The sequence below is a fragment of the Cygnus olor genome, chromosome 1 (assembly GCF_009769625.2).
Source record: "Cygnus olor isolate bCygOlo1 chromosome 1, bCygOlo1.pri.v2, whole genome shotgun sequence".
NCBI lineage: Eukaryota > Metazoa > Chordata > Aves > Anseriformes > Anatidae > Cygnus > Cygnus olor.
Window position 1 is genome coordinate 100,403,397 of NC_049169.1, and position 18,522 is coordinate 100,421,918.

General features: G+C 39.5%; 1 protein-coding gene across 1 annotated transcript in view; it reads right to left on the reverse strand.

Moving 5' to 3' along the window:
- The window catches only part of KPNA1 (karyopherin subunit alpha 1), a 53,492-nt gene extending 35,616 nt beyond the window's left edge, over positions 1 to 17,876 (reverse strand). The window contains exons 1-5 of the mRNA XM_040572610.1: positions 17,654 to 17,876; positions 5,542 to 5,675; positions 3,273 to 3,380; positions 1,336 to 1,435; positions 659 to 753 (exon numbers count right to left, since the gene is read on the reverse strand). Of these exons, the coding sequence (XP_040428544.1) occupies positions 659 to 753; positions 1,336 to 1,435; positions 3,273 to 3,380; positions 5,542 to 5,670 (432 nt within the window). The 5' untranslated portion in view covers positions 5,671 to 5,675; positions 17,654 to 17,876. The remainder of the gene's footprint in view (positions 1 to 658; positions 754 to 1,335; positions 1,436 to 3,272; positions 3,381 to 5,541; positions 5,676 to 17,653) is intronic.
- Positions 17,877 to 18,522: the final 646 nt, after the last annotated feature.

Consider the following 18,522-nt stretch of genomic DNA (forward strand, 5'->3'; position numbering starts at 1 on the left):
ACATTGATTTAACCTACATATCGTATTTAGCAGTTAACTATTAATGTTTTCTTTCATTAGAGGATCAATTTCCTCCCATTTTACACTAGCCCGGAAGAAAGATTTCTTACCAGAAAAAATGGAGAGCTGGAAAAAAGACAAAGTTCCAAGAAGTAGGTCCAAAACAAATTAACCACCATTGTAGCAGACACAATTTAGTTTTTCAAACCAAAGCAAGCAAGTTGCAGGGTTTCTATGTTTATCATCATATATTTTAATTTTAAACTTCTTAGAATTTAATGAAAAATTTAAGTCATAATTCTGAAAATTTATAACTGCTTTCAGTTGGTACAAAAGGTTAACGATACAGTTTAGTTTAACAGCTTTTCCTTCTTTGAGGCCACATTTCAAATGATTTTTGTTACACAAGATAAGTCAGTGTAAACGCTCCATATTAGCCACCACACAACATAACTCAGACCTCTCTTTCTCTCCTGGCCCTATCAGAGGCCTAGAAATGGAATTTGTCTTGAAGAAACCCTCAATATAAAATAGCTGCGTTATCCTTGTGAAGAACAAGAGTATAGCTCATTAAGCAAAGTACTGACATTTTCTACTTGATTTACATCACCAAATGTCTTCATAATACAGAAAGGCAGACATATTCATATTTGTATACCTGTAATGTACAGTTTTCTTTCCGTTTGAGGAACTCCACAAACCTTGCCACCACTCCTGGTGTGCTTATGACTTCGTCTATTGGGGGATTTGGTTCTATTTAAAATAGAATGCAAAGTTAAATATATTCATTTCTTTGCTGGGGATTTCCCAAATTACTGCATCAAAATATCAAATGGCATGTTGACTGTTCTTTCCTGAGTGTTAGTTTTCTGTAACACCGCTTTGCCTATATTAAAAGGCAATAGATTCGTATCTATTACCAAAGGAAATCTCCAGCTTGAATTTTGAAATACGGTAACACAATTCAAAACAGTAATGCACTCAGTAATGTAGGCACATAAATTTGACAGCAGCAGATCTGCAAAGTCACTTTGGCACACAGGTGCAGAGCTCAACTTCTAGAAAGCAGCACACGCGAGCCACAGAGACATTGCCCACAATACTTTAACTTACGTTACAGATCAGAGATCGCATCTGCATCACTTAATAGTTTTAGAGATTTCAAGAGCAAAAGCAACTATTAAATACATGCAGTTGGCATTTTGCAAAACAACACTGTTTGGATGAAATTCTTCATCCAGACATTTCTGTATGAAACAATCTTCATTGCTATCAAAGTCAAAATATATGCCATGGACTGTTTTACATTTTTCTGCAAGTAATTTCAGCCCTTACCTTTAGAAAGAAGTTTTCGGAATTTCTGAGTGGCTGAAAGCTGCTGTTCTGGACTATTGGAGAAAATCATTTCAATCATATCAGCCGTAATGACAGCACTCTACGATTCAGGTGGGGGAGAGAATGAAAGCGACAGAGAACAAGAGAAAAAGAAAATTGCGGATTAGTGGGGGAAAGGTTAGAATATTTGCTAAAATGTTAACAAGTTTATCTCTTATTGAGCAAAAACCTAGATAAGAACCAGTATAGACAATAAATGAGTCATCATACATGTGCAGCTACCATAAGTAGAAACATACTTGAGAGTAGTCTTTCTTCCTGGAAGCCCACATTCAGATTTTACTCAAGTTATGCCATAAAAAATCTTCTCATAATCTCTCACAGGTATTCTCTCCCCTTTTCTCTTATCTCCCTTTCTCTAGAATAACTGTAAAATTGTCAGCTTTAACAAAAAGTAGTTTAAATCAGAATAGCAATTACTGTTATGCAAGAAGAACACTGATTATGCTATTGTTTGGATATCTGCAACATGTACATCATGAGTCATTCTCTTACACCAAAATGTACAAGAACTGTCATTTTAAAAGCACTGACAAAACAAATGCTTGGCATCATAATCAAATAGAGTATTAAGTTTTCACAATACTGATGGTTTCCACTAATATGGCTAAACTAAATCAGTGACCTTTCTTACGCCAGGTAGAATCTGACATCGTTTGATTTGACCCATGCAAATCCATGAAAGGGAATTTGTTGTTTTTATTCCTCTTTCTGATTCAAATCCTTCTATAGATCACATCCAAACCCCTAACGCACAGGAAGATAGATGACAGTAATGAAAATACTTGAGCTTTGTCAGTACTTTTACAACCCAGTAATAAAACAGAATAAATCTAGATTTTTGTCACACAAAACAGTTTACAGAGAGAAGGGAAACAAAACATGCAGTACTTTTAGATCTTTCCCTTTTCAGCCCCAACTCTTATGACCCTGAAATTATTTATATTTAAAATGCTAATCTGTATAAGATTGGCTTTCCTTACTTTTTACTATCTATTTAGTTTGTATTTTCACACAAATAATTAAATGGTATGTAGGACTCATCTGAAGAATAAAACAATACATTCCATTAGTTATCTACCAAATTATAGGCATTTCTCTTGAATAATTTTCAAGACTGGTCTAACCACCAACAGAAATCAAAAGCAGCCTGATTTCCATCAAAGCATACTCTGAACACAAAAACAAATACGAACATCAATGATCAAACTTTACAGTCCACACTGAGTCCTATTTTTCTTTACCCTCTCTGTTATAGCCTGAATCCCTTACCATGTTCCTTTCCAGGGAGAAGACTGCAGTAAAGAAATGGAAAAAGCAGAAAAAACTAAATTTCTACTAAAAGAAGGCTTTCCTGCAGGATGAAATTCCAGCCTCGAAAGGAGCTCAAGGACACTTGCAGATAACTAAGCAGGTCTAGCTATGTTTCCAACATCCTGGTTTAAATTTCTGCCACTTGAATGTTTGCTAACGGAGATTTCCAGCCAGCCTCTTTTTACTTTCCAAATTGCAAGAACACATTGACTCATTTGTATTTCCATGTTTCAAGCATTATGAGTTTCATATTTAAAAAATAAACAACTCTGGGCAGAAGTTGATAAAATTACCCATAACGGTCAACATCAAAACCAAGAAGCGATTAGCCTGATTGGAACAATGCTATTTTATTTCATTTTCTTGAAGGCATATCCACTGAGCAACCAGTCACTCTATCCATAACATAATCTGTTTCAGGTCAGTTCACTGATACAGGTGTTTGCAAGTTGTCCATAAGCTCTTCGAGTTTTCCACGATTTTGTGCAATTCTGCTCCCCTCAAGTCGCTGCATGACAGACCTGCTCAGTTTCAATGAACAATATTCCTGTTTCAACACTTACAGAAGTCATCTCCATGTTGTTCATCTGAGCCTCATGGAAGCCACCATCTGACATAACTTCCTCCTCCGCTTCCTCCTCAGCTGTTGCAACATTTCGTCGTTTAAACAACTAAAGAGAAAAAATATTTAATAAAAGCAGTACAGAACTGAGAGCCTACATAAACATGACATGTCATGTTATGCATAATAAAAATTATATACAATACCACCTGAAAAGAAGCTAGTATAGACTAGCTATAGTATAGACTCTGGGACTTCTCTGAACCATAAATGGACACAATTTAGTAACAGAGCAAATGAACACCTTAATGTGCTGGAATATTCATTCCTGCCATTTCTGAAAAATCCTCACTGGTATTCCCTTCTTTTTTCACTGCCCACGCTCCACCCACCAGCTACCTCTAGCTTCCAGACAATTGGTTTCTTGCCCTCCCCAAGGTTAGCAGGGGAGGCTCGCGCTCAAAAACCTGAAAAATTGCTGTGTATAACAGATCCCTGCAGAACAGGTACTGAGGCTGGGATAATTGAGTTACTGTGGAAAAGAGAAGACTTTGGAGGATAATCACTTGAGAGTGGTGTAAAGATATGATAATGGGATAACAGAATTTGGTTGCTATCACATGAAGGAGGTAGACAGAGATGTCATTAGAAGAGAGAGAGACGCTACAGCTTCTCAATCCAGCTGTCTCACTGGAAGAAACATTAGCAATGACGAGATGGATTGAGGAGTGCTGCGTGGCCTGTCAGGTTGCTGCTCAGAATCCAGGAAACAAGACTCCAGCACTGAGCCATATCAGATTTGCACCACTAAAGAGGGAAGCCAAGACAGAGCCCTGACACCAACCTGCTGCTTATTTCTCTCAGTCTTTGGAGAAAAAACAGTATGCAAAGCTGGTACGTTTACACCAGCCCCAGTTCAGTGATAGGCATCCTTGTGAAGTGCTGTTCCTTCCAGGCTAATGGACAATGTGCCCACCCAAGCTTTTCAAACATTGCTCAAATACAATCCTAAGCCAAATTTTACATGTTGGCAGTTTATGCAAAAATTCAGAGGCTTGAGATTGTTTTTGTGGGATACAAAGCCAAATGAAAAAAAAGGGGGGGGGGGGGAAACTTTGAACAAGCTTTAATAAAAGGTCAAAAGATTCTCCCCACAGAGGCTGAAAAATGCAAAATCAATGCTAAGACATTAAAACAAAGAATATATTAAAAATATTAGAATACAAACCTGAGTGTAAATGAAAACAAGCAAGTCAAAGAATAAAGCAGGTTCCCTCACATAATTAAACCACAGCTCTAACTAGCAGATGCAATGTCAACTCTGTCATCCTCAATGCCAGTCAAGCATCCCACTGACATTCTCATGTGCCAAATACATAAAAATAGAAGTACCTGCACATTAGGTTTGAAACTGTTGCAGTGGTAAAGGAACATAACAAAACACTGCTTGCAGCTCCACTTCCACTGCACTGTCTGTCCAGATAGGACCTACAATTTTCTTTAAGAGAATAAAAGTACTACTACAATTTATTTAGCCAACCTGTGGTAATCAGGTACAAGGGAGGTCAGAGGCACAGATAAGAGATTCCTAAAATGACTTCTTCATTTTCCTAATTTAGTATCAGCTTTACAGATAAGACCGAGTACATTCTGCACTACCAGTGGTCTGGAAATACTGCCTGCTGTTCCCAGTTAAAACCTCCAACAAAAAATCTTGCAATTCCCTCTCAGAATTCTTCCCTAACTAGAGAATTTCCTTGAAAGTGTCTGGTATTGACACTATGAAAAGGATATTAAATGGAACAGATTACAGAGTTTACCTACCATTCCAAACCTAAGCACGTTACTATCTTTGTTTTAACTCAACATGGATAAAAAATTTTTCCTTTCATTTCACCGTACCACTGTTTAAATGAAGATTAGAGTCACCACAACTCAGCTAGCAGAAAATAAAAGTAAAAAAAAAAAAAAAGGAATTCCTCAACTACCTCCAGTGCAAGGTCAGACAGCTTTCCAGAAATCACCGTTATTTCCAAGCTGCTCTGGTCAATCTTACACTTGAGTGGATGATGAGCACTCTCTACATTTTGTACTTCCTGAAGAAGAGGCAGAAAAGTCTGCAAGTGACCGATTTCAGACTGACCACACGTGAATTTGACAGGGCAAGAACAATCAAGCAAAGCAGCTTTGAGAGAAGCAAAGAAGTAAAGACAGTGCAAGACACAAATGTTTAACGACTGGTTATGGTTATCACAACTGTAGTATAGTACCTGCTCCTCTCTTTTTTGCTTCCGTAGCTGAAGACCCTCTTCCTCCCGCCTGCGGCGCATCTCATCAGGATTCAAAGATTTGTTCTTGTAGCTTTTCAGTCGGAAATTCTCTTTTCCTGAGGTCGTCATGATTCCTTTACATTGCAATTAAAAACAGAATCAGTCAGAGAACAATTACTCTTCAACACACATCCATTTATGGTCTGTCTCCATCTCTATAGAACCTCTCCATGCACTTCCAGCCACTGCCTCCCTATAACCTGTCACCTAACTTCCAATAACTTCAAAGGTGTAAAATGACTTTACAGAATTTACACTTCAGTGTGCCAGTTTTTCCACACCAGACCACCAATCTTTTATTTTACTCTTTGAGGTTGCGAGACATAAGTGAACCGTTTTATTAAGAAGGAACTGAGATTCGTAAGGCAGAGGATACAGACTGGGCTAAGAAAGCTACACTAATAGATCTTAATATTTCTCCCTACAGGGAATTAACAGTTTCACTCAGAAGTGAAGTAGTCTTAGCTCCTTTTTAGCTTAATTCACTTTGGAAGTCAGTACAGAGGCTTTTTTGCGCTTCAAATTCACATTTTAAATTAATTCAACACAACCTCATGTTCCTTCTATCCAGACAAGACCTACAAGAAAAAATAAATGGAGACAGACACATTTCAGGTGAGGATGGTTTAACCACTCAAACGACTTGCTTCTGCAAAGAGCAGTGCCATTCTTCCCCCTCTTCCTCACCCCCAGACTGCAATCCTGTTACTGTTTATACAGAAGAGCCTTTTTTGAGTCTATTATTTCCATCTGCCAGTTTTCCTGTATAACTCAGTAGATCAAAATTAATATCAACTCACGACAATTCACATGTACAATGATGCACTTTGGAGTTACTTAGCATAAATCAATAGCTATAAAACTGAGTAGAAAGACCACCCTTAAACCAAATGGGCTGTGGATCAGGTCTCTACCCTCTGTGCTCCACTCTGCTGCTACTTCTGGGGCTGTTCAGCATAAAGAAGAGAGGGCTCCAGGGGGACCTCATTACAGCTTTCAGTACTTAAAGGGGAATTATAAAAAAGACAAAGAGTGACTCTTTGCTCCATCAGATAGTGACAGGACAAGGAAGGATGATTCTAAACTAAAAAAGGAGAGATTTAAACTAGAGGTTTAGGAGGAAATTCTTCACTCAGAGGGTGGTGAGGCACTGGAACAGGTTGCCCAGAGAGGCTATGGATGCCCCATCCCTGGAGGTGTTCAAGACCAGGCGGGATGAGGCCCTGAGCAACCTGATCTAGTGGGTTGCATCCCTGCCTATGGCAGAGGGGTTGGAACTAGATGATTTTTATGGTCCCTTCCAACTTGAACCGTTCTATGATTCTCTTACATCTCCCCTTTAAATCCGAACAATGTTAGGAATAGAATTCTAAAATATCTCCGTATGTCCATGAATCTTCCTACAGGTACAGAATGTGCAATATGTTGTAAATATTTGACACTCTGTAATATGAAATTTAGGAAACTATACTATGTATAAAGTGGCTCTTCAGGACTGTTAAAGGTCTCTCAAATGCCGTAACGTGTTGTGTTAGATACACTACCCACTTCAAATTCCATAAGCACAGAATCACCAGGTGACAAATGATCTGTTGTGCACTTTATTTTAAAACGGAGCAACACAAGTGTACGCAGATTCTCAATAGCTTTGGTTACCTTTTTAAAAAATGTATCAGATGTATTAATAGAGTCTACTCTAACCTCCTCTTCTTTTCATTAGCACAAAGAGTTTTAAGAGATTAAAAACAGCGGATAGCCAAATGCGTTTCTTAATAGAGCCTCTTTTTAAAGTCACTGATACCTGACAATCATGTATAAAAATTCTGATGTTCAGAAGACATTCCAGGTATCCCTTCAAACTGTGTTCCACTAGGCAAAATTTGAACACTGCTAAAAAACAAAACTACTGCATTCAAGACCAGCCAGTCACAGACAGCACTGAATGCAACATGAAAGCCTGATCACATAGGTAATTCAGCAGCCTAATTCTGCTGTAAAGACTTCCTAAAATCGCTTCCTTTTAACTGAAAATCCTACAAAACCATAGTCTCAGAAATCCAGAAGTTCCCTACATCATTCTTAACAGCTACATTCTTCCTGCGTGACTATATTCTTCACGTGTTTAGGTGTCTAAGCTTAAAGTTTTCACGTTTCTTTCAATATGCTCGGCAACAACATTTGCTTCCCGTTTCTAGGTTTTTCAAATGACTACTACCTGTATGGTAAACAGAAAAACTATTTGTGGGAGCCCTGAATTTTTACTGTTTTAACTGTTAATATACAGGCCAACAAATACTCAGGCTGAGTATAGAATATGTCTTGTTTCTAAACATTTTGGAAGACATTTTATATATTTTAGAGTCGAGAAAATGAACTCAAATACCAGATGGAAAAACACAAGCTAAAAGGACACGTCTAACAGGAAAAAAAGAAAAAGGCTTTGTAGCCACCCTAGTCAATCTGCCCTTGAACATGAACACAGGCATACACAATAGCCCAGATAAAATCTCCGGCCTCCTATGACATTACTAATCATTCTGTGCTTTTATCTGAAACATCTTAAACTCACAAGATTAGATTTGCCTTCATTGGGGATTTCAGGACTTCAATAGCTCCTGTGATCATTTCACGTTTTCACTTTCAGTCCATAAAAGTTCGTAGTTTATAGAAATACTAGACATTTATCATCTTCATTTCTTATTACTAAATTTCACCTCATTACTATTATGCAGTCCTTCCATATGATGTTCTGATGTTTCTAAATACTAGTGACATAATCCAGCTTCATCGTCAACAAGTTTCCTTATCATACTCTTCTTCTTCCTCATATATATATTTTTACCTTGTTTATGTTCATCTCCCACCTTAATATATTAGTTCCTTTCAAATTTGCTTCTGGCTTTGAGGAAATAACTTTCATTTAGCTCTATCAGCCCTCTCATAGCTCTATTAGCCCTGTCCTGTTGTGTTATTTATCATCTTTATTGAAAATACAGGCACAGCTTTTATTAGTTTATTATTTAAATTCTGACTTTACCTCAACTGCTCTACCTAATGGCTTCACATTTTCTCGTTCTCTTTTATGTTTAGAACTTAAGAAATATTACATCCTCTACAAGCTTTAGCTGTAAATTTTGGCTAAGCTTATTTCTTACTTCCAAGACAAAGTAAGACTTTGCTGACTAACCCCCTCTATTTTCTGAGCGATCAGTACACTTAAAATCCTTTCACAAGTGTATCGTGTATTACATTGGAGTAAAGTCGTCCTACAAATTCCCACCAAATAACCAGGAAGACAGTTTTTCCAATTAAAGGCAGAGATATTAAGCTCCCTTCAGCATTGAGAAGTTCCCAAATTCAACTAGCAAAGAATTCTGTAATTATTTCATAGTAGTCCCTAACCAGTAGCAAATCAACAAAATCACAACATGTGGCCATACAACCATTTTATATATCTGCCTAATTTGTATAGTTATTCAATCCAAAGTTATTTTCTAAAGGGTTCTATAATACCCTCAATATCTCCTAAAACTCAGTCTAAAGTAACATGGTTCTTCTGTTGGTTCCCTGACCACTGGTGGAAAATTCTATGACCACATTCAGGACTTCATCTACCCCACATCTACTGCCAGCATCTTTAGACCTATTCAGTGTGAGCACGCTTTTTTTTTCTTTAGGAGTGAAAATAAAATAATCTTATGTTGGTCATTACAGTCACCCAAGAATTATTTTCTATAAAGATCCTTTTCCATTTTTCAGCATGTAGCCTTTCCCCCAGACTAAACCAGAGAGGGGAATACTTCTCACTTGTCTCCAGCAGTTTTGTTGCAGCTTAACTGAAAATCTTTCAATGGTCACTTTAAATTCACCCATGGCAAGTTCTTCATAGTAAATCCAGGATCTTCTCTGAACTATCAAAATTAATGCTCCTTCTGGTGAAAGTCTGTGGTGGTTGTCATGGAAACGTTCTACGAATCTCTTCTTTCCTAAAGATAGCGTAGTGTTTTCCACATTTCTGCATACTCCTGTCTATAGATAAAAATCTTTGGTGACCCTGGGAGGAGTTTTCATGATGTACTCTTTGACTTTTTGTGCAGCACCAGCCCAACCCCATATGACCCCCTCCTCAGTTTAGCTACCATGAAAAAAATAATTTTTAATAAAATGAAAAACCACCATCTATTCCTTAGTGTCTGCATTCACTAAGGAAATGACGTTCCCCATTTCTTTTGCTGATCGAGACAAAGGCCATGCCAAAAGTGGAGATGATCAGAGCACAAATTTCTAGGAGAAAGGAAAAGTACTGCATTTCTCCTTGCTGGTCAAGTCAAAGAATTTCAGTTTGCACTGTGAAATGTTGTCACTTATTGCAGAGACCTACATTGTCCCAAGCAATCATCTATACAGGGACAAAAAGGAACTCCCTGCCTTCTTAAATCAGGTATCAATCATCTAAAAGAGTGACAAAAACAAACTTGTCTTCTTAAACCAGATATCACTGTCACTAGAATTGCAGACACTGCTAGAAGGAATGCGACATGACTAACCATCAGAGATTTTTGGTTACTCAATGGCTCTGCCACAGGACTCTACGCACCCTGGAGAATTAAAGTTTCCTCACAATTGTGCTTCTTAGTATCATGCCAAACACCTATAGCACAGCCTGTACAGATGTCCTAGCAATTCACTGACTTCTGATTACAGGATGTATCACCTTCTGATGCTCTTAATGAGAGACTGGGAACACATCCAATTTAAAAAAAAAAACCATCTACCCTGAATGCAGCACCTGGTTATTCATTACTCTCATCAGCCAACAAATCCAACATTTTGACCACAGGTGTATTGTTTACCCACAAAGTACTTATTTTAGAAAGCCTTGCTATTTTGCTTTCTGCCAATTTGAAGGCAACAGGTTCAAGATACTAACAGAATTATTTAAATATTTTGGAAATAAGCTATCAGTTTTCTTGCAAGTGACAGAAAACTTCATAGTACACAGACATATAAAGACACGCATAGTCTTCATAGTAAAACCATGAATAATATATGGCATATAATGATACAAATACTACCTAGGGATTAATGCTATTATTTCCCTGGAAAAGCTTTTATGCAGCATCCTACATTTGACATCATGCTAGAGAGATGAAATAACACATCTGCATTGCTGACAGTGTTATCTGAGGAAAAAAAGAACATACAGAATATCCGTAGACTGACATCTCTCTTCACTGCCACCTCCTGTTGCTTGAAAAACTGACACTGTGGTGAGGCTGTATCTGCTTCTTTTGTTAAATTATTGGACAAAGCATACTAGAAGCCAGAAGTCTATGGAATGACCATAAGGGACAAGGCATTAACTTCTAATTTCCAAAGTCTTCAGACTCCTGTAAAGCTCAGGACAACTAGAGGAAAGTATATTTAACTAAGCTCCAAGAAGCTATTCTTCAAGCACAACACAGCCAATTTCTAAAACACCTTAGCTTAACTTTCTCCAGCTATAAAACGAAATTGCAAAATATGTCTCACAAGCACTATAAAATGAGCAGTTAGAGTATTTGTAAAGATCTACAAAGTAAGTTTTGATGACGATAGTTCAAACACTAGCACTAACTAGGAAACAAAATGATCATGTGAAATGAATGTTCTGTGCCTTGGGAAAGCTGCAGCAGCAGACAAGCCCTACTCACTAGAAGGAATGACAGACCTCAGTGTATGTAGAACAGCAGAGACGCACACTCCTACAGCAGACCTCACAGAGGAACAAGCAGGAACCACCTTCTGATAGCCAAGAGGTCAAAAGATTACAGGAGCTTCAAATGCAACATAAAATTCATGGTTGAATTCGGATAGAACATAAAGCCTTGAAACAGGGTTCAGAGTCTTAGGAACCTGTTGTCAAAACATGGAAGTAGCAAGGGGATTTCATCATGGAATTCCTGTCCGTCTCCATTTCTTTCAAATCTGCTTTATTATGCACCTATTAATTTGCTTCCATAGAATCAGAGAATCATTTAGATTGGAAACGACCTCTAAGATCATCCATCACCAGTTAATTCACAATTGCTTCTGTCCTAGCAGCTTTTATAAGATAGTAAACCAGGTATTGATCCACTTCATCTACAGTAAATACACCATGTTCTAGGTGTTCTTTGGCCACTTCGCAAGTTTGGCTGCTACTTGCCCAATATAAGGTCAACCTTAAGTCAATTATAACAAAGCCTGAGAAGATGCACAATTTTGCACAATATGGAACATCAAATTACAGACTAATTAAAAAGCTCAATATTGACTGTTATGCTAATATAACAGACATGCTCAAAAGCAACCAGAGATAGAAAAGAGACTACATTATATGGACAATATGGAGAAGACCTGATGTCAAGTTTGTAGGGATGTCACATTTCAAGGACATCTCATCTTCCACACGAAAAAAAAAGGCAGAAATAAAGTGAAAATGTAATAAAATAAAAACAAAAATACAAAGGTGTTTTTGCAAAACAACTAAACCTGAAGGGTCAATTTAGTATGTTCCCAGGTAGCCTTCAGAAAGATCTTCTGCGCTCACAAAAGCATGGATGGGGTTGCAGATTTTATTTTTTAGATGTCCCCAATGTCAGGAAAACATCAGCTTGCCAACCCCTAATCTTCCCTTATCACACTGAAAAATACACAAAGAAATTTTAAAAAAATCAAGGAAGCATACTCACGGTTGCAGCAAAAGAACTAACAGAATTACTTGGCACTTGGTGCTGTCTCAAAAGAGATCTGGCGCACCAGCCTGGACTACTTTTTAAGTGCAGAGACACCCACGGAACTGGTCACTTAAGCCAATCTTAAGAAGTTTAATGATTACGTTTTTGTGGTGGCTTTTTTGTTGTTGTGTGGTTTTGTTTTTTAAATAAGCAACACTGGAGAGATTAAGTAGTAAGGCATTTATGAGGTTTATTAGAAAACAGTTTTACTAAAGAAGAAAAAACAATGAAAGATATATGGACACAGTATACCTAGTACTCCACTATAGGTACACTATCACCAAGTTATTTCTGATGTGGTTTTAGTCACATTTTTAAAGGTCCATTTTAACTTAGTGAGACAACAGATACAGCTTCCAAAGTTCTGCAAAGCTTTTAATTTGAACAAGAGGGCCAAAAAACACTGACTCTTAAAGTCAGGGGAACTTAAAAGGAAAACACCTACAAATTTATTTAAAGGGCCTAGGTTTGAATAACAAACAGGGATTTTTTTCTGCTGCATTCAAAGCCATTGCACTGCACACAAATCTGTTTAAATGAATGCTGATTTCTATAAACCCACAGTGAACAATCAACCTGAAACCAAAAAGTTCCCACAAGCCATAAAACAAAGCAGCTAGTGATGAGGAATTAAACTTTTCAAACACATAGGATTATACGAACATTAAAAAAAATAACTTCATGCTAACATGACCATGTACATGAAATAACAAAAGTGATTACTCCTATGCGTCAAATGAAAACGCAATGCTTTTCTTTTAAAGCAGAGATTCATTTTCATTTTCATTAAGATTACAGCACATCCTCCCCACACTTACAGAACGAGCTGACCCACAATGTATTTTCTGTATTTTCTCTAAAAACTGGGCCATTTGAAAAACAATAGTCCAATAGTTATCTATGTAATTTGACAGTTGTTGTCTGCTGGAAAAAAAGTCATCGTAAAATTTCTAATGTGTCCTAAACATTCTTTGCAAGAGAACAAGCGTGAACCTTTCAGCACTCCATATCATGCAAATAAGAAATTCCATACATTCTTAAACAAATTAGGTTAAAAAATAAACTAAATTAAGTTTAATTTGTAGTTTCAAGCAACTTTTATTTGGGGTTGTGAATGACCGCAGGCACTGAAACAAAACCTCTCTCTTGTATCCCCTGATGACAAACTTGCCTTCGACAAATTTATTGGTTGCTGTGACTCAGCATTATGAAAGGTATGAAATGTGCTCAAAGCTCTTCCGGGTAATTGGACACCAATAGCAATTGTAACAGCACAAAATAACAGTGAGCCAAAATTCTGCAGAATGCGTACGAGCTTTGGACATCAGCAACTGAAAGAGTTGCATAATACAGATGTATCAGCCACACCGAGCCAATACGCCCAAGAACTTTAAAGCTTGATGATGCCAGCTCTGCCTCCCGTCACTGGCACCTAGCATCCCTCCTACCAACTGCTCCTAAATCCAATGAACGCACATTTCCTTTCCAATCATTTAATAACACAAAAGAACAGTGAAACACACAGACAGTTAAACAGGTGATCATGTGTAAGCTACAAAGGAGCCCTACATCTTTTAAGAGGCAACTTCATCCTGCTTCATATAATTAAAAAAAATAGTTTAATCATAATGACAAAATTATTATCTGACATTTCTTACAGGCACTTTGTGGTTTGTTTGCAACCAAAAAGTGGTTTGTTCACCAAAATGCCATTTTAATACACCAACAGGTGCATTTTCTGTCAGGTGTAACCTCAGCACTAGATTTAGTAGACTTACAATGCCGCCTTTGGAGATAAAGACATTCAGGATGTTTAGCCACAGGATATTTAATTCCAAAGCCAGCAGCTCTTATCATCTCAACATCAAACCCAGATTGTAAAATAAAATAAATCCTTGCTTGTCAAACTGGTTAGATTCTCACAGAACATATGAATTCTCCTGCTGAGCCTGGCCAGCAGCCCAAACTACCAAATAAAAGCAGGAAAAGAAGGAGTAACTATTCTAGATCATAAAGATAGTTTCAGCAGTTGGTGACTAGCTAACTTTTAAATCTTACGAGATACTCTTACAACTCAGTGTGTTACTCTCTGTACACACCCAGGAACACAGCCCTGTTTCTTCCAGTTCTAATATTTTCAGATTCTATCTCCTCCTGACACTGAGCATTAATTTTGTGTCAAGCAAGTATTAACTTCATCCCGATACAAGATTCATTCTATACTACTTAACTCCATTTACCCCTTTACTGCATGAATGGATAAATAGAAACGGAAAAGTTATGTCCGATTCACCACTACTTCCTACCACTTCTTCGTACACCTACTACTACTGACATACTTTTTAAACCCAAAATTTCTGGTGAAAGGAAATTCACTGCCCATCACCTACCTAGACTACCCCTACTTTTTTTTTTCTTTGTAATAAATTACTGAATTCACACAACGTTTAATACAGTCTAAGACATTCATGAGGTGGCATAATATGATTTCCAGTCCTCTTGCTCTGCAGCTTTTCTATGTACTGGAGGTTTTCACCAAGTGCTTTACGCTCCTTTTTGCTGTTTTTACAGAGTTCCCCTACCATCTTCAAAACAATTCAAAAGCACTGATATTTCTGTGGGACTTGCATCTTGCTGTTGCATTTTGTATCATGAAAACCCTACACTCATGCCTGGATATAAAATAGACCAGTATAATCCGTTACTCACTTGACTTCAAAAGTTGTAATAGACTATGGACACATTTATTTTTTTTCTTGAGAGCAGAAAAAAATGACTTGCTATCATATCATTGCCACTTATCTCTGAAGTTTATATGGGGATTTTTTCTCTCTATTATTGTATTATTTAAACAAGGAGTTTTGTTATGTTTAGTGTCTTCGCATGAAGCTGAATAGTTTTCATATCAGTTCATCTTTAGTTCTTGTTCTCTGAAAGAAGAGGTGGTCTGGTCTTTCTAACTTGTTGTTTGTCTATTACATCATTCCAGAACCTCCTGTTCAGATATTTTAACCTCTCCTAGTGTTTTCTCAAATGAGTAATTCCTTCATTGTCTTTTATTTTTCTTGACTTGCTCCTAGCCTATTAGGCTCCTCTGCACACTTACTCTGTTTGGCCTTCTGAAGTATTTAAACAAATCTACTAAATTTAGCTACTTACTGCTGCTGTTTCATTTCCGCTCATGTTTCTAATTTAAATTAGAACCAATAAAGTACAAAATAGGTGATGTGAATCATGGTTAACTGTTATACGTTACGCTTTTTCACATAAATTTGATTTTCATTTTTCTGGAGGGCACTGTTTTAGCTCCATTAATCTCACACTTCTTTCCACAATTTTTTCAACCTTTACAGTTGCCTTTAAAGGCAGTTTCCTTTTGTGTTCTTAAGGACGTGAGTTAGGCCCATTTGCCCCTCCAAGACATGAAAAACATCTGAGAAGAATCCACCATCTCAAGAAGAAAGAGACAAAGACATCAAAGCAAGCCTGCTATATACAAACAGTCTAAAATAAAACATACCATTCTGTTCACTTCAACTTATTCAACAGAAGAAAAAAGAAAAATAAGAGGAAAAGAAAGAAGCACTGTAGCACTGTATGGAAACACTGAAGTTGTAATAAAACTGTCAAACAATCCAGTTAAATAAACATTCACACTTAAGTGTCTATAAAGAGCATTTCAGGAACTTTTACAATATCTGATAAGTTTAATGCTTTTTTGTTTTAATAGTTTCTTCTGTCAGCGCTGCTGAAATGAGCTATTGCTGCCTTTCCCTTTCTGAACTGGAAGGCCTGTGACTTGCTGTGACCAGCACTGAGCTCAGTGCGCAGACAGGACCACCAAAGCAAGTCAGGTCTGAACACTTCAACACTGGGAACACATCAGGAAAAGCCAATGGATGGCACACTGATGGCAAAGGGAAACGTCCTGGTACAGTGCTGGAATTAGAGATGGGATGTGACAAAGGCACTGTTTAGAAGCCTCGGGGGGGGAATTACAGTCTAAGTAATAGTGATATTCTCTTGGAGCTGAAGCATTACTACATCTGTTCGAAAAATTCTGGCAAGGGACCCCATTGTGAGAACCTCTACCTCCCACATCATCTTACATTACCATGCCTCAAGCTACTCTTCATTTTCCCTGTGCCTATGGGCACATCTCAAGCACAATTAAAAGGTGCAACTGTAGCCCAAGTAGAAACAAAGTTGCTTTGAACTAGCTCGTTCTTATGTCAGTGCAATGCCTTAACGTACCATGGAGTGCAACGTAATAAAAACAAAGACAGACATACCAAAGCTTAGTTTGATTCAGACTATTAATTGCCATACCATTCCAGTATATACAAAATAGCTTTCAAATAACTAGCTGCTGGGTGTAAAGTCGCAATCCATGTCTGGATAGCCCACAGACACATCCCAACTTCTTTAGTCTGTCATTAACGTTAAGCAGATAAAGCAGAACATATGTCAGGGAACAAAAAAAAAAATCCAGAGAAATAGAAAGTTGAATAAAAAAAGATAAGGAAACTCCTAAACGCAACCATTTGGGAATTCTGCAAAAACAGCAGCTCGATATTTTCACAGCTCACGCCGTGTATTTCCAGCCTAGAGTTTCAGTTTTCATTAAACGCCCTCAAGAGGCAAAGCACAATATCATCACCACATGTATCCTCGTACGAGGGAGACAAATTTAAGGATTATGAATGGGGCGAGCTCCTGCCGATTACCCGGTCTCCACTCGCAGGAGAGCTGCGAACGGCCACCGCGGCCGGACAGCGAGCGTTGGGCAGCGTCGCACGCAGGAACGCAAAAAGCTAGCGCTGGGGGAACTTAAGGATACGAGGGCATGTTTGCAGCGAGAAGTGATAGGTGTTGTAAGATCAGCTAAGATCAGTGAGGGAAGATAAATAATAAATAAATAAATAAATAGACAAACAAGCGAGGGACGGGCTGAGGAGGCACGCGCGGAAGCCCCCTGCCCCACGATGCCGGGCGCTGCCCCCCTCGCAGCCCCGTCCCCCTAAGGGAAGGGGGGTGCCGGGGATGCCGAGGCACGATCGCGCCCAGGAGCCCGCTGCCGGTGCGGCTCCGCCCCGGCCGGGCCCTGCCCGGTGGCTGCCGCCGGGCTCCACGCGCGGGCCTCCCGCCGGGCCCGCCCCGCCCCGCCCCGCCCGCCCGCCCGCTGCACGCGCGCACGCCGGGGGCTCCCTCAGCACCGGGCCGGCCCCGCTCGGCGCCCGGCAGCCGCTGCCGCCCCCCCTCCGGCCACCCCTTCCCTTCCGCTCCCCTCCTACCTGCGGCCGGCGCGGCGCGGCGCGGCCCGGCCCGGCGCTGGCTGCTGACGGGCCCGAGGCGCGCGAGCGCCGCTCCCTCTCTCCCTCCCTGCCTGCCTGCCCAGCGCTGGCTGGAGGCGGCAGTGCGCCTGCGCACGGCGAGCCGCGCAGCTTCCGGACCCACCGCGGAGCGCTCTGGGAGGGGGAGGCCTTCCGGCGGGGCCGGCGCTAGTAGGCTCAGGAAAGACTACAAGTCCCGGCACGCAGCGCACGGTTATTCCCCAGTGCTGCGCAGCCGTAGAAAGAGCTCACCAGGCATGCCGGGAGTTGTAGTCTGGCGAGTGGCGGATAGGCCATGTCGCGACTGTAGGGTGTGCTGGGATAGGTGCGTGTGCTGGGCTCTGCGATACGGGGTGTGTCCCAAGGGAGCGCAGAGACAGCAGCAGCAGCGGGGGGAGTCCTGCCTCATCTCTGCCCTGCCCCGTCACAGGCACCAGCAGCCCAGCAAAGGCCATCTTCCCTAAGCAGAGGGGCATGGCAGCTGGTACACAGCTATATATCTGTATATATATGGTATGAACATGCACATATGTACAACTACACATCTATATACATACAGTATGTACATACATGTATGTATTTACATGCATATGTGCGTACACATATCATATAGATACATATATTTCACAGGACTTTGATATGGCACAGTATTTCCACCCACAAAATTGAGATAAGAGAGAATAAAGCATACATTCAACAGCTTTATCCACCAGTACGTGCATCACAAAATAAATAAGTTATACATCTTCTCAGAGAAGTCGCATTTCTTCCATCCCACCAGCAAGCACATCTGTACTGCAGTGGGAGGTCTGGTTATTGGTTGATGTTCC